This window comes from Dreissena polymorpha, chromosome 6 (genome assembly GCF_020536995.1).
Source record: "Dreissena polymorpha isolate Duluth1 chromosome 6, UMN_Dpol_1.0, whole genome shotgun sequence".
Lineage (NCBI taxonomy): Eukaryota > Metazoa > Mollusca > Bivalvia > Myida > Dreissenidae > Dreissena > Dreissena polymorpha.
In genome coordinates, this window is record NC_068360.1 from 81,678,607 (window position 1) to 81,695,128 (window position 16,522).

The 16,522-nt window shown below is 35.7% G+C and overlaps 2 protein-coding genes across 2 annotated transcripts in view; both read left to right on the forward strand.

Annotated features, from left to right (window-relative positions):
• Nucleotides 1–14,536, forward strand: part of LOC127834792 (uncharacterized) — a 73,522-nt gene extending 58,986 nt beyond the window's left edge. The window contains exons 10-16 of the mRNA XM_052360834.1: nucleotides 2,026–2,169; nucleotides 2,343–2,463; nucleotides 3,263–3,963; nucleotides 4,964–5,223; nucleotides 5,316–5,459; nucleotides 6,164–6,251; nucleotides 7,460–14,536. Coding sequence (XP_052216794.1) covers nucleotides 2,026–2,169; nucleotides 2,343–2,463; nucleotides 3,263–3,963; nucleotides 4,964–5,223; nucleotides 5,316–5,459; nucleotides 6,164–6,251; nucleotides 7,460–7,716 — 1,715 coding nt within the window. The 3' untranslated portion in view covers nucleotides 7,717–14,536. The remainder of the gene's footprint in view (nucleotides 1–2,025; nucleotides 2,170–2,342; nucleotides 2,464–3,262; nucleotides 3,964–4,963; nucleotides 5,224–5,315; nucleotides 5,460–6,163; nucleotides 6,252–7,459) is intronic.
• LOC127835855 (zinc finger protein 248-like) lies at nucleotides 8,184–8,675 on the forward strand. The gene has a single exon (XM_052362281.1). It carries the CDS (start codon nucleotides 8,184–8,186, stop codon nucleotides 8,673–8,675), a length of 492 nt encoding a protein of 163 aa, XP_052218241.1.
• Nucleotides 14,537–16,522: the final 1,986 nt, after the last annotated feature.

Sequence of the window (16,522 nt, forward strand, 5' to 3'; positions counted from 1 at the left end):
CTACTACTACTACTACTACTACTACTACTACTTCTACTACTACTACTACTACTACTACTACTACTACTACTACACCACCATCCACCCAGACCCCAACCCCCCCCCACTCCACCCCACCCCACCCCACTCCACCCACCCACCTACCAACCACCACCACCACCACCACCACCGTTCACAATGACAAAACACGTATTCACACAATGGCTGCTACTACAACTTATAGCCCATGTAGGGGAGCATGCATGTTTTACAAACAGCCCTTGTTAGCAAGTTTATTCATCTAATGCTTTATGTACCGTAAAAGTAACATTACTACTCAAAATCAACGAAAATTTCGTACAAGTGTTCGTAAAATAAACTTAACCAGTTTAAAATCAGTGTTTCTTATGGCAATTGCCGAATTTTCAACGCCAGATGTGGTCTGGTAAAATAGATGTTTGTAGATACAAAATGCACGTTTTAATGATTGTTTTGCATATCTATTCATACGACACATGAACACTAAAATGTTGTTCGTGTGTCGTATGAATAGATATATTCGCGGGAATAAATTGTGGCCACAAATAAATAAAAACGAGCATTTTGTATCTACACAAATCTATGAAATCATACCACATCTAGCGTTGAAATTTTGGCTATTACTATAAGGAACACTGATTGTTAAGGTGTTAACTTTATTTTACGTAATACTTAACGAAATTTTTGTTGATTTTGAGCGTTATAGAGACTTTAAACTGATATGTGACCCAGTCATGGTGTTTTAATGCTCAAAATGATTGAAAAAGTTAAAACTACTGACAAAAACCCAAAACTACTGAGAGATGCCCTCCATACTACTGAGAAGCAATCGGTAGGGTGAACAGGTCTGATATTGTCACTTTGCGGGCAACAGTTATGACTTAAACTTGGTCAGAAGGTTTATCTTGACAAAATCTAGGCCCAGTTTGAATCTGGGTCAAAAGTGTATTAAACTAGTTGCCGGTAAAAAATACAAACAGAACATGTTACCTCAAACGGTCCACAAGTATGACTCAGTATTGATGAAACTTTGTCAGAATACTTAATTTAACAATGTATAGGCCCTGTTTGATCTGGGTTAAACGTGATCAAAATTTTGTTCTCCTGTTCAAGTCTTTAATATTTTGATGTCCCAAAATTCATGAGAGCTATTTTAGGCTATAATGACCGTCTTGTTATTGTAAAAACAAGTGTTCTTAATTCTTGAGATCATTACCCCGGGATAGATCCCCATTTCTATTTTCATGGATAGTTGTATTGCTAACATGTTCCAGTCTGGCTTCTTGTTCAAAGACACAATTGAGAATCATAGTGTAGTAGTATGCCCACTCCCTAGTTAATTTGTTCCACACCAATTGTACATTGCAATCTAGGGGTAGCAACATAAACATCGTATGAATATTAAAGGATTTTGTCTAGGTGGAGACCTTTTAAATAAAACAAAACCGGCAATTATTAACATGTTTTAACTTACAAATCCATCTCAAGTAAATACTTACAAAAATAAGCACGTTCTTATTTGAACCGACATTGAACAGTAGTGTTAAATTTGTACACAAAGAACGATGTAATTGGTATAAAATCATTTGAAATTTTATAATTTGGTATACTTTTGTTTTAATTTTAAACATTTAGCATTGATGAAACCATTTTTAATAATATATTGTGTTGACAACTTTAAAATGTTCCAATATATAATGATAGCCGTTAATATTCAAAACAATTCTTCAGTTTTTAAACTGAAATGGCATAACACATGTCTAAGTATTTTATTCGAGATAAGCCAAAATGAACGTTTCCAAACGATACAAGAGTCCGTTATTTTACAGCTTGTTTGCGTGTCAATTACCATCTGTAATTCATTTTATGCTTCTTATTCGAATTTTAATTAATTGTTATTAAACACAGGTAAGTAAGAATGTAAGGAAGTAGGTAGTCACATAAAATACCAGACTTACACATGAATGTAATCTTATTGTCAGTAGACGTTCTAATATTGTATTATAGAAAATCCTTCGTTTCGCCGAGTATCAGAAATTAATCATTCTGGCTGCGCAACAAAAATCAAAATATGTTGTGCCTGCATGAGGAATTCGTACGTAAATCCAGTCAAGTGTCAGGAGTGCGATAACGAGATCAAATCTATCATAGGTAAATCCAAAATTCAACGCACCTTCTTGGCTTCTTTATACTTTGTATTTGATATGATTTACGTATTTGTTTATTACTCTGTTAACATTCAAATTATTATATTATTTAATACATGCTACTTTAATTTGCGTTTATCTTGACTTGAAATTCATCGCCCAAATACACTAATTTAGGAGATGGATGGGGCGCCATTTTAATAGCTGGATTCGACGAAGACAACAATCCGTTTCGAAATGATGTGAAGATGTTTGCACATGCTATATCATCGAAAGTTCTCCCATCGATGTGTGTAAGGTAAAGTCCCTTTTCTTATCAATATTAGACATTATGTTCATTAAAAAAATAATCATTCTTTGTTTATCATTTGATCAAAATGATTTACATATTCTAAAAGCAATGGGGCTCCCTGTTATTATTAATGAATGTGTAGACACAAATAACCTACATTAACGTGTTTCGAATAAAAAGTATTGATGTAAAGTATAAATGCTGTCTGAAAAGATTTGCGTTAATAATTTGATAAAAGATTGTCAGTCCATACTTAATATAAACAAAATAAAAAAATCAATATATTTATATAAATGAATAAATAAATATATGAATAAATTTGCAAACTAGACGGGCATTTAATGACGAATTTCGACTTATGCATGTATTGCAAATATTTTAAGAAAAATTTAAATGGTGTAGGGCACCAAAACATTTTTTTTAGGAACAATAGAAGCTCAATATTTAACAGTTGCGCTGTCTGTGCATCTGTGTATCTTCGCGTCACTGTGACCGTTCTGCTTTCCATGTCCTTCAGGAAAGTATTGTCTTAGCCATACTTTTGCAATATCTTAAGATTATTTGCAGTAAACCACCATAAGACAATGTGTCAAGTGTAACAACCGTCTTCTTGCCTCATCTGTCAAGGTCACTACGGGTCACTACATAAGAGCCAATTCATAAAAATATTTAACCGTTATATTTTCACTATACTACCTTTCCCATCAAACTTTGATTGGAGCATACAGAACAGAACATAACACATACACAATTATTCCTGTTAAATATATCAGTTAAATGCACGTATGTCATGTTATCTTTCTAGCACTGTAATCATAATTGATTCGGCAACGCAAACAACAGAACCTGTGTCAGTCCGGATTGATGATGCATTTAAGACGATTATGAGACCCAATGTTCACACGTTGGTGTTTCTCTACTCAGGACACCACGACAGAAACGGATTTAAAGTTGGCATGAATGAATATGTCAGCTTGCAACACATTAACAGAAAAATACAAGAATGTACACACATTAAAATAGTCATAGCTTTCATGGACTGTTGCCAGCCAGAAAGAATCAGAGTTAATGAAGAACAACGTCTCATTCAATTAAGCGCAACTGTAAGTACTGATTCGGCCATATCTTTACGAAACGAAGGAAGTCCTTTTACGAAGTTGTTGGTACAGGCTTTCACAATGAAAGCTTCAGGTGGCACGTGTGCTTTGCCGAATTGTGAATGTCGCATAGATGGACCCTTTATAACAATCGATTCATTATCGCATTACCTTGAGATACACAGACAAAACGGACTTCTGCGTGACATGGAACCTGAAAAAAGCTTGATCAAAATAACTTGGCAAAATGAATGCCTTGCCTACAATTACTCATACAAAGTGGCATTTCGTTTCGACATTGTACTTCCTCAACCGTTTACGTCAAAACGTCACAGATTCGAGGTTTTGGCAACAACTGTGAACGACTTTGATGCCCTGATACAAAAGATCCTATTTCCGAGATTTGCAGGTAGGAGAAGATGTACTGTTGACTTAATTTAAAGTTGAATAATAAAGAAAAAAACTTATGTATTTCCTTTTGTATGATTTCTTGTTGAGAATCAAAATGTAATTGCTTATAAAATAAGTCTGTTTTCAGTTCAAATAGCTTGGTCAGAAATTTAACATTTAGTTTCAATATAATTTGCAAATACAAATGTATGTATATTCATTACAAACAAATCAAATAGTTATCTTTTCAGCCAGTGATATTGTACCATAGAATATCAATTGAAGTTATCTGTACTGTCTCATATTGCCATAAATAAAGTAATTTAGTTTCTCTTTAGATTCGAGGTTAAAAAGTTTCTTGTATGCTTTTATTTATTATTAAATTTTACGTTATCCTTGAGTGTTTTAATGTCTGTTTCTAAATAAATGTTTTGAAACAAGTTACATTTTTGAAAGCTTTCTTACAGAGATGTTTAAACTCAATTATTCATGCAATTTGTTACATGTTAGTGCGGTTAAGTACATGGCAATTTTCGATAATTGTGTGTGTGTGTGTGTGTGTGTGTGTGTGTGTGTGTGTGTGTGTGTGTGTGTGTGTGTGTGTGTGTGTGTGTGTGTGTGTGTGTGTGTGTGTGTGTGTGTGTGTGTGTGTGTGTGTGTGTGTGTGTGTGTGTGTGTGTGTGTGTGTGTGTGTGTGTGTGTGTGTGTGTGTGTGTGTGTGTGTGTGTGTGTGTGTGTGTGTGTGTGTGTGTTTTAGCGAGTATCCTTACATGAAAATCGTTTACACGTTAAAATAATGGGATATGCGTCGATGTTTATATCATATACAGAACACCCACGCACAGTGAATTATTTCAAAACACGACCTTTGTTTAAGAACAAGCGTATATACATTGTGAAGTAACAATTACCACTTCTAATTTCTTTGTGATCATGCGTGTACAAAACTTTGCAATTTGCATTAAAATGTTCACGCATATAGTGATTTAGTAATACAAGTTTAATTTCAAACATTGCAGACGTATTGGGAGAACAACTTAATGTGCATCAAAACTTAATGTCACGTGCAGACAAAGATGCCGACTGCTTGTGCATTGTTTATGATACGGGTCCCAAATGTTGTGAAGAGGTAGACAACATAGAAAAACTTTTGCTTGCTTGGAACTCGAAGCGTTTGTTGTGCTGCAAGCTACGATTCTCTCCGACAGGCAATTGTCAAAAACCGTCCGGTTTTTTCTTGAAAAACGGTAAACCTGTCAAGGATTGCATGCATGAAAAGGTAATATATTATGATAGATTAAATAAGGATAAAAACCATGAATGCTTGATTATTATTGTCATTTACAAACAAAATGTTTGCGTGTTTTCCAGAACGAATTTGAGTTGACAGAAATGGAGAGTTTCATAAAAGATTTACAAGATAAAATGAATAAGTGCGACACTGACACAAAACAAGCGTTAACAGATTTTATTTCAATTATGTCTTCATTTATTCATGGCTGCAAAGGAAACAAGGTAAATAAATAAGAGTCACCAAATTGCTGTATGCACCTTTTTCTTCCCTTAACTATGTCCGTTCCTCTGAACCGTTTGCTTAACAATGTGGCATTCAGAGATGTATGAAGAAACAAATATGTCAACAGCTGTGTATATTTTATTATTTTCGCACTTAGTTTACTAACGTTCTTAAGCGTACATCAATTCCAGCCATTGAGAAATAATTTCAACCAACTGAGAACATTAAAAAGAGCAATTAAAAAAATAAAAATATCGCATTTAAAACATCTCAATAAAATGGTTCATAGGAATAGTCATTAGTGAGTGATTAAAGAACTTTGAACATGTTGATTTGTTATGCAAAAATCATTTCTTGGATATGACTGAAAAATAATGTTATATGTCTAAAGTACATGTTAATATGGCGGAAGTGAAATACTTTTTTTAACCGCCACCAACTTTACGTTAGCCGTTTAAGGTAGAAGCCAATTTTCTTCGTATTAATACTGCACATGTTAAACATGTTCACGTAATTACATTTCAGTTACTTAGAATTATGTATTGTCAGAAACCATAACTGAGTGAATGTCAATATAACACCGAATTTATATTAAAATATATATATTACAGTACGGCAAATGTACCGCATAAGTGACACTAGAGCGGCAGTGATTTGCAGAGTGAGATATTGCATTTGTATAATAATGTTGTGTTTCTTTCAGCTGAAGCATCAAATAATACAAATTCGCTTCATTGATCTCTTTGATGAAAGTACAAGCTGCGTGGTTCATCTTATGATGGTCAATCCAGGTAAATTTTACATGAGTTGTTTTAAATTTGCCCGCCACATATAACGAACATTACACATAGCGAAAATACCACTTAAATCGATTTTGTATTTAAAAGAACTGCTTAAATTAAAATTGTCAATGCATTGTCAAAACACTTCAAGGTTTTGTTTGAACGCATTATTTCACAGAGAGTTTTTGATTGTTTTGAAAATACCACGTGGTAGTAATTTACCACTCGATTTCACTTAAGGAGTAACCATGCTTAAATACAGTACGTTCAAAATTACAAGTGTTTTAACTAGCTTATCGGATAAAGCATTTGACTCCCATGCAGAACAAAGTCTGTTCAATCTCAAAATTCAGCCAAATTTATTTTCAATATTTTTATTTAAAATACATTTCAAGTTATAAAAAGCTCCATAAAGAAACGTATATCAACCAAATTGTTAACATACCACTAACATTATGTTTAGTATCCTTTAGTAATCCAATGTGGCACAAGCGGCCTACACAATGAATTTCACAATATATCTGAACGTCTAAGTCAATTGTGAAAATGGCTGTTCATGAAAGTCGTTAAATTTAATATGGTTGTATTATTGTTATTATTATACGCTTTAGCCATCCTTTATTGACTTTAATTGATGAATATCATATTCTAAGATTTTAAACGAGTATTTATGACTGTTTATATTTAACGCTCTCAAGGTTTTAATTCTATAGAAAAATATGCAGCACATCTATGCTATCTACATGTTTAAGAAATCTTCAAGTGCTGCATTTGCTTCATCTTACTTAATTCAAGACGAAAAACGAATTCGAATTATTAAGTATATTTGTTTTGAAAATGTTTTATGAAAACGGTAGAGGGTGCTAATATTTGCGAAAAATATTTGAACTAGATTTACAATAGATATTGATTTAATATACTACAATGCATATATTACTTATAGAAATGTTGATATCGCATGGTAAAAAGCGAAAACATTCATTTGAGTTAAATGCGATAGTTTTTATTGTATTGTTCTGCATTTTATGGTGAAAATAAAAATAAAGCCAGTCCTTTTAGCATAACTGTGTAGACGATATTCTTTGGAAAAATGTTTATGTTTTATCTGCGCGTTTTCGTTTCTTACACAAGACAAGGGAGTTATTTCTAACATATTTACACAGAAATTCTCTTGTAAAAGCTAAATATAAACTATGGTGTATCTGACAATACAACAGCAGCTACAAATGGAGCAAGTGAGGAAACAGCAGATGGAGAAGAGACTGCAGGAGAAAGCGGCTCTCATGCAGTACCAGCAGAGACAAAAACAAGTGTTGAGCCAGGAAGGGCCGATGATTGTGATACAGACAGCATCACAAGAACTGTCAATGGAACAACAGAAACCGTCTGGTCAGTTGCTTCAGCAGCAGCAGCAGCTGTTGACACAGCAACAGCAGCAGCTGTTGACACAGCAACAACAGTAAAGTCAGCATAAAGCTAAGCTCTTGCAGCAACAACAGCATCAGTAGCAGTTTTTTCATCAGCAAATACAACAACAACTGCAGCAACAGCGAATGGCTACATCACAATTGTTGACCCAGACTATGATGAGTAACAGCGTGAACATGTCCAATCTAAACATGGTACAAGTGTCGTCAGAGGGTGTCAATATACCAGGAATGCCAGTGCTGTTCAACGTGTTACAAGCCTTGCCTATATCTATCGCCATATCCCAGCCGTCTGAGAGTCTTCCAGTGATATCTGGGGTCACCAGCATGGCGGCTCAGTTTGTTGACCCCCCTGACTTGCCTGATACGAGGCCCCAGGCCAGTGTCATCCAGATGCATACAAACTCTTATGAACAGGTTTATGGGACTTCAAACACTGGCGTGCTGCAGTCAATGGCCATAAAACGAACATATGCTGAAGAGTTTGGTGGAAATTAAGTTCGCGATAGCGTAGATGAGCCCCATGCAGAAAAGAGCCACTTTTTTGTCTCCTAGTAAACAGTCTCCACGAGTCGAAATTGACGTTAATTTGCCCTCTGTGAAAGAGGAAATGATGCAGGAGTACGAAACAATGGCACTGAAGTCGTATACACTAAAGTTGAAAGAGGCTGAGATAACTTTTTATCCTCCGAAAAGTCCCTCTACCAAGCGTCTCCACTCACACCCAGGGACCAGGTCGAGAGTTGCAGCATCGTCAACAAGCTCTGAGGGTTCCTTCAGTGAACCGTCATCATCGTCAGACGTGCTGGCCGCGGGAAGTAAGAGCTTTGGATGCGGCGACTGTGGAAAAACCTTTGCCACAAAGCAGGGCTTGAGCATTCATTTTAAGAAAGACACAAAAGAGACACCATTTGAGGGTGACGTGTGTGGGAAACATTACTCAAAGAAAGCGTGTCTCACCAAGCATATTATGACACATTTTAATGAATCAACACGCGCCAATTGAATGAAGTAATGAAAGTGCATTCAGGGAAAATGGGCTTAATGCATGTGCGTAAAGTGTTGTAAAGGCACAGGCTAGTAAGGGACAGCACGTTGCGTCTTTACTGGATATTTACATTTAGAAGAGACATCCTTAAAATGAAAAATACCTTTAAATTGAAAAATGTCCTTTATTAGCCTGTGCAGACTGCATAGCTTATCTCGGACGACACTTCAGGCACATGCATTAAACGTAGTTTTCGCAGAGCAAGGCTTATAGCTCTTTAGTTTTTTCAGTGAAGAAAAACACTTTTGTTAAGAGATAGGCAGCAAACAGTGCTATTCTTGTAGACAGTAAATTTGAACACTTTAGTCCTAGACAAATGAGCAGGAGGGGACTAGGTTTATCCGCACTCTTTCAGTGTTTGTTTGTCAGACAAAATTGTTGTTGCTGTGGTCATAGATAGTTTAGGAAATACTTTAAAAGTAAAACCTGGATCTTGTGATGTAACTCGGTATGTGGATAGAGGGCCATATGGAGATTGTGCGTACTATATCAGTTGTGTTTGTCTGTTCATCCAAAAATAATCTGGATCCTACAATAACGCAAAAAGAACTTAAGCTAGGTTAGTGAAATTGAGTACAAGTATGTTGATAGACTGTTATAATAGTTATGGGAAATATTCACATGTGTCAAACACAAATTATGATATGTTGTTTGTACAGAAATATGTGCAAACCAAAATTTTTATCTTGTAACAACTGAAAAAGGACTTAAGCTATTCAGCAGTTAAGCTACATTGTTGAAACCGGGTATGTTGTTAGAAGGCCACATGTTGGATGTGTACCTGATTTAAGTTTTCTTGTTAGACCGAAATTTTGATTGCTATTGGTAATGATATAATTGAAAATCTGCATGGACATTAATACACGTTACAGAGGTTTTGTTGCTAACGGTACTCTGACAACATTAACCCTTTCCGACTCAGAAGCAAAGTAAAAATGGCTATATGCAAACAGCATAAAACCAGAACAGCCTGCGAGTAACTCGCAGTCTGTTCAGATTTTATGCTGTTTGCCGCTCATCAGTATCTAAGGGTTGGAAATGAAGCCTTTAAAACTTGACTTTGTTAAGAAAGGTCTTAAATTAAACTTAACTTTCTAAGGGACAACAAATGTGTAAAAATACATATCTAAGTGGTAAAGGGTGAAGGCTGTAGGAGACTGCTGTAGTGTCTGTGACAAAGCTCTTGATGTAATATGTATGAACAATATTTATGTAGCCATTTAACTCTTTCAGTGCTTGAACCGAATTTTGAAGGCCTTTGCAAACAGTTTGGATCCAGATGAGACACCACAGAACGAGGCGTCTCATCAGGATCAAACTGTTGGCTATTCTGATAATATTCTTTGAAAAAAATGAAGAAAATGTTAATTTAAGCAGACGACCAATTTCCCAGCATGCAAAGAGTTAAATGCTGTCACTTTAATCTGAAGATAGATTGAATTTTTTGTGTACAATAACTGAAACGTAATTCAAATATTCAAGCAAACAAAAATAATAATACAAATGTTAGTCATGTAAATATTTAGTTCAAACCATTATGCTCAGGAAAGGATTAGTAAATACGCTGTTTGTGTCTAATGTGGTTTTAATCAAGATTTTTTCCAGATAGTTATGTTTGTGTGTGTCACTTCTCCATAAATTGCATGAATGTATAGAAAATAGTGCTATTGTCAACATTTTAAATACACAAAAGACATGTTGAAAGATTTTTAAAATCATTTCATAATATAAAGATCAACTGTTTTATCTGAATGCAAACTCTGCTAGCCTATTCATTATCAACATACAAACATCATAGCATTATCTTCATATCATCATACACATTTAAGAAATGTTCTGAGAAAACTGGGCATAATGCATGTGCGTAAAGTGTCTTCCCAGATTAGCCTGTGCAATTCGCACAGGCTAATCAGGGACGACACTTTCTGCTTTTATGACATTTTTCATTTAAATGAAGTCTCTTCTTAGCAAAACTCCAATTTAGGCGGAAAGTGTCGTCCCTGATTAGCCTGTACGGACTGCACAGGCTAATCTAGGACGACACTTAACGCACATGCATTATGTCCAGTTTTCTCAGAACGTGACTCTTTTTATTACCACTAGTCAGCGTCCACTTTCACACTTACAGGCTTGCTTCTAAAGTCGTCTTACTTCCAAGAGCACTTGTTTGTTTCTCATGTAATACCACTGTCAAAAGTATGTGATATGGGTTTTGTTGATTGATATATTCTGGATGATGATTAGCAGGTTTATACAGTGTGTGCTATTTTTGTTGTTTCCACAGTAACCAAAATAAAATTTATATTCATCTGCTATTATCTTTACTTTAAGCACTATATAAATTATCATAATACTTTTTTGAAGAATTAACAATTTATAATTTTTAGTTGAGCATAATGTTGAAACTTAATGTGTAAGTTATTTTCAACAGATTTTATGAAATATTAAACAGTTCATAGTAGATTTGTTTATAAAAGTCTGCAGTTAGTTATTTTGTAGAAGCTTGTTGTTCGTTTTGTTCTTAGATGGTTAAAGATTTTTACGATTTCAATTTTTTGTGTGATTGTTTTACACTCCATTTTATGCAAGTATTTTAGATTTTTATCTGTGCATGTCTGTTTATGCTAATTTTTTCCACCATAAGAACTGTTGATGCTTCTTGGATAATAACTCATGTTTCAAGTTTTTTTAACTGGTTCTTAATGGCTTAAGTTACTTGTTGTTGCCCAGGAAGGAATGTACAAAGAATAAACATATTGTGTTTTTTACATTTTTTCATTTTTTCTCAGGCTTATATTTATAAGCAAAACATGGACAAGCTTTTGGCTTGTAAATTATTAGTATATTACTCATAAATAATGTTAACATAAGTGTTAATCATTCACCCAAGATGTGTAATTTTGTACAAGAAAGGGTGTGATCTTTTCAATTTTCACGTCTTGTATATAGAAAATAAATGGTTAATGCAATATCATTTTGTATTTTATCGAGTGGGACTTATAATAAAATGACCATTTTTTATTGATGAAGAGTCAGATATATTACAAAACAGGATATTAACTAGTTTTTCTACCAAAATGCCCCCATTGTATAGAAAAAATAATAAATTATAATCGCTACAACATTTTAGTATAAATTAATAAGATGTAAGAGGTTTGACATGTTAGACAGGACATAATGAGCGCTTGCTATTAATATTGGTCAAACAAGTATTTTGCAACTTTGTTGATTGGTGTCTTAAGTATAATACATCTTGGTGTTGGGTTTGTTGAATCTGATTTGAGTTTTTTACTTTAAATGATGACTTCATATTCGGTCATGAGTAATATAACATATCATACCTCTAAACATGGACCGATATAAATGTGTCTTGTTCTGAGAAAACTGGGCTTAATGCTTGTACGTAAAGTGCCGTCCCAGATTAGCCAGTGCAGTCCGCACAGGCAAATCAGGGACGACACTTTCTGCTTTTATGGTATTTTTAGTTTCAAGGAAGTCCCTCCTTACCGAAAATCAAGTTTAGACGGAAAGTGTCGTCCCTGATTAGCCTGTGCGGACTGGACAGGCTAATCTGGGACGGCACTTAACGGACATGAATTAAGCCCAGTTTTCTCAGAACACGACACAAATGCTTACTAATCAGATATATATGAGCCACACTCTGAAGACAGGACTTGCGTGTGCGTAAGCTGTTGTCCAACATTTGCCTGTGCAGTTTGCCCAGGCTAATCAGCAACGATATTTTCAGCCTAGACTTGATTTTGGCTAGGAATCTTTGTAGTGGTGTGATAAATATAGTTCTAGGAAAAGGACGTAGAATGTTGCTTTTGCATCTTGCCATATCTCAATTAAAGACGAAACAGTTTTGTGTTCAGTAGGAGACTGTAATGGAAATATGTTTTATTTTACTATCTCTCTGGCACAATAGATCTTAATGCATGTGCGTAAATTGCCGTCCAGGATTAGCCTGTGCAGTCTACAAAGACTAATCAGGGACAACACTTTCCACTTTTACAGAATTTTTCTTTTGAAGGCAGTCACTTAAACTAAAATCCGATCTTGATGGAAAGTGTTGTTATATGGGACGACACTACGTATATGCATTAAGTCCCCTTTTCCCAAGGTATGTCTCATTTGTGTGGTGTCTTAGCTGGTATTGATTATTCAAATGTAAAGACTGTCTGAATAACTGTTGACAATTATGTGTGTTCTAACGACGACATGAATAGATATATTAATACATGCTATTCTGAATAGATATCTGAACACATGCTAGTCTGAATAGATATCTGAATACATGCTATTCTGAATAGATATCTGAATACATGCTATACTGAATAGATATTTGAATACATGCTATTCTGAATAGATATCTGAATACATGCTATTCTGAATATATATCTGAATACATGCTATCCTGAATAGATATCTGAATACATGTTATTCTGAATAGATATCTGAATACATGATATTCTGAATAGATATCTGAATACATGCTATTCTGAATAGATATTTTAATACATGCTATTACATCGACTCATCTAGTATAAATGCATTGTATTATAGTCTACCAAAGACAGTTAATAATTAATTAATTATTTATATCTCTTGTATGACATCAGCTTTTATGTGTGTGTATTTTCTTCATGATCTATGTTTGTAGTATCTTGGACTTCTTGCTCTATGTTTGGTGCAGCATTAGTTTATGTATGAAAAAAATGTGTTGGTTGTTAAGTTCGTAATGTTATAGTTAATTTGAAACATGATTTGTGACCTCTCCTAACATTATGTGGGGATATAAATATATGTGTGGTAATAATGTTAATCTTGACAATGCATGTCACAGCTTAAAGTAAGAGTATATTGTCTCTCAAAAAATAGTCATATCTTGCTGTATTGCATTTTCATTTGTAATGTACCTAAGAATCATAGTTGGCAGCTTCCATTTAAGATGTGTAACCTGTATGGTATCATTTATGGTTGATTTAGATTGCAACCGTGAGCTCTCCTGAGCATGGAACCATTGCAATCGTGAGCTCACATGAGCATGGAACCATTGCAACTGTAAGCTCACCTGAGCATGGAACCATTCCAACCGTGAGCTCACCTGAGCATGGAACCATTGCAACTGTGAGCTCACCTGAGTATGGAACCATTGCAACTGTGAGCTCACCTGAGCATGGAACCATTGCAACCGTGAGCTCACCTGAGCATGGAACCATTGCAACTGTGAACTCACCTTTGCATGGAAACATTGCAACTGTGAGCTCACCTGAGCATGGAACCATTGCAACCGTGAGATCACCTGAGCATGGAACCATTGCAACAGTGAGCTCACCTTAGCATGGAACAATTGCAACTGTGAGCTCACCTAAGCATGGAACCATTGCAACTGTGAGCTCACCTTAGCATGGAACCATTGCAACCCTGAGCTCACCTGAGCATGGTGCCATTCAACCATGAGCTCACCTGAGCATGGTGCCATTGCAACCTTGAATTCACCCGAGCATGGTGCCATTGCAACCCTGAGCTCACCTGAGCATGGTGCCATTGCAACCTTTAGCTCACCTGAGCATGGTGCCATTGTAAATAAAGAGAGCATACTTGGGTCATTTTGACTATCTTCTATCATACTCATATACATTGTGTCATCAGCCACACTCTCGCGGTCAATCATGCTTCCATTTCATCTCAAATGTTTATACGTTCCATCAAACCTTGCTTGCAATATTGTTTTAATAATTTGAAATTTAAATCAAGACATGTCTGCTTGATATACTTAAAATTGTTATCTTTGAGTTAATAAACGTTGCTGGTAATATGTGTATAAGTTCGTTTTATTATAAACAAATATTCTGGTAGAAAACTGTACCAATGTACAGCTATGTTATATAATAATAATAGTTCGTCCCCATGTTGTAGAATGAACATGATGTTTAGTATGACTTGCATACAGCACGTGTATGTTGTGCACATTAGTTACGAAGATAAATTTAATAGAACTACAATAAAATCAATTTCATTGATTGAGTTTATGTCATAACCAATGTTTTCCGTACAAATTTAATGTAAAGAAAAAGGGAAAACAGAAAAAACACAAGAGACCATTTCACTGCAGTACGTACAAAAGGTTTTAAGTTATGTGCTAGTTAAGCGGGATTTGTCCCTACCGGTGAAACCTGAGGGGACTTATGGTTTGCGCTCTGTCTGTCCGTCACACTTTTCTGGATCCTGTGATTATTAAAAAGTTCTTCATATTTTTGCATGAAACTTGAAACATAGATAGATGGCAATATGGAGATTATGCACGTCATTATCCCCACGCCTTTTGAAAATACACCGATTTACTTCAAATTGATACTGAACATCTCTTATGACAATACGGTCAATCTCAACTATGCATGGCCCCATTACCAACCCTGGGGCTCTTGCCCACATAGGCTACACCCACGCAAAATTGCCTTTTACTATAATTTCTTCATTTCTACACGGATTCACTTCAAATTGATACTGAACCTCTCTTATGACAATACGGTCAATCTCAACTATGCATGGCCCCATTACCAACCCTGGGGCGCCCCGCCCACATAGATCACACCCACCCAAAATTGCCTTTTACTTTAATTTCTTCATTTCTACACCGATTCACTTCTGATTGATACTTAACTTCTCTTAGAGAATACGGTCAATCTCAACTATTCATGGCCCCATTAACAACCCTGGTGCGCCCCGCCCACATAGGCCACACCCACCCAAAATTGCCTTTTACTATAACTTCTTCATTTCTACACCGATTCCCTCTAATTGATACTGAACTTCTCTTATGACAATACGGTCAGTCTCAACTATGCATGGCCCCATTACCAACCCTGGGGCGCCCGCCCACATAGGCCACCCCCACCCAAAATTGCCTTTTACTATAACTTCTTCATTTCTACACCGATTCACTTCTTATTGATATTGAACTTCTCTTATGACAATACGGTCAATCTCAACTATGCATGGCCCCATTACCAACCCTTGAGCGCTCCTGGATCAAATATGCGGCGTGGGGATACACGTCGGCCTCTGCCACGCCAATATTGAGATTATGCACGTCATAACATTTTGTTCATCCGTTAAGAATTATGGTTGCTATGGCAACACATAGACTAGATATATTGCTGAAAATGGTGGAGTTTCACCGGAAGGGGACTTATATTGCTTGGCAATAGTCTTGATTAAATATCACCTTTAGTATTTTAAAGTACCCATCACTATAGACGTATTTGAATAATGATTACAACTTCTGCATTTTCACATACAAACATTTTCGCATTTTCTGAGTGTACAATCATGACGTGTGTTTCATTACCTGATTAACATATTACGTATGCAAATTACCTACTACAAATTAATGTTCTTTTTATGCCCCCAGTAGGGTGGCATATAGCAGTACATAAGTTTGGAACAATTTAACTTTGAAAAGCGGCACACAATATGTGAGAATGGGACGTCCGTACTTGTAGCAAAACCCCAGTGGTTTGGCTAAAGGTACGGATCCGTACCTCTAGAACCAGATTCTAGAGGTACGGATCCGTACCTCTAGAACCATATCCTAGAGGTACGGATCCGTACCTCTAGTCACTTCCAATAAAAAAAGTAGTGGCCCAAGATGGATCCCTGCGGAACGCCGCAAGTAACCTTACCACTAGAAGAGAAAGAACCAGCTAGACATGTTGTTGCCTGTCAGAAAGGTATGACTTAAACCATTAAAGAACATCTTGAATATTTACGTAAGTGAAAGTCTCTTATAACGAAAAATC

Excerpts from the sequence above, each read along its gene's own strand:
- LOC127835855 (XM_052362281.1), top strand. The coding sequence starts at position 8,184 with ATGAGCCCCATGCAGAAAAGAGCCACTTTTTTGTCTCCTAGTAAACAG.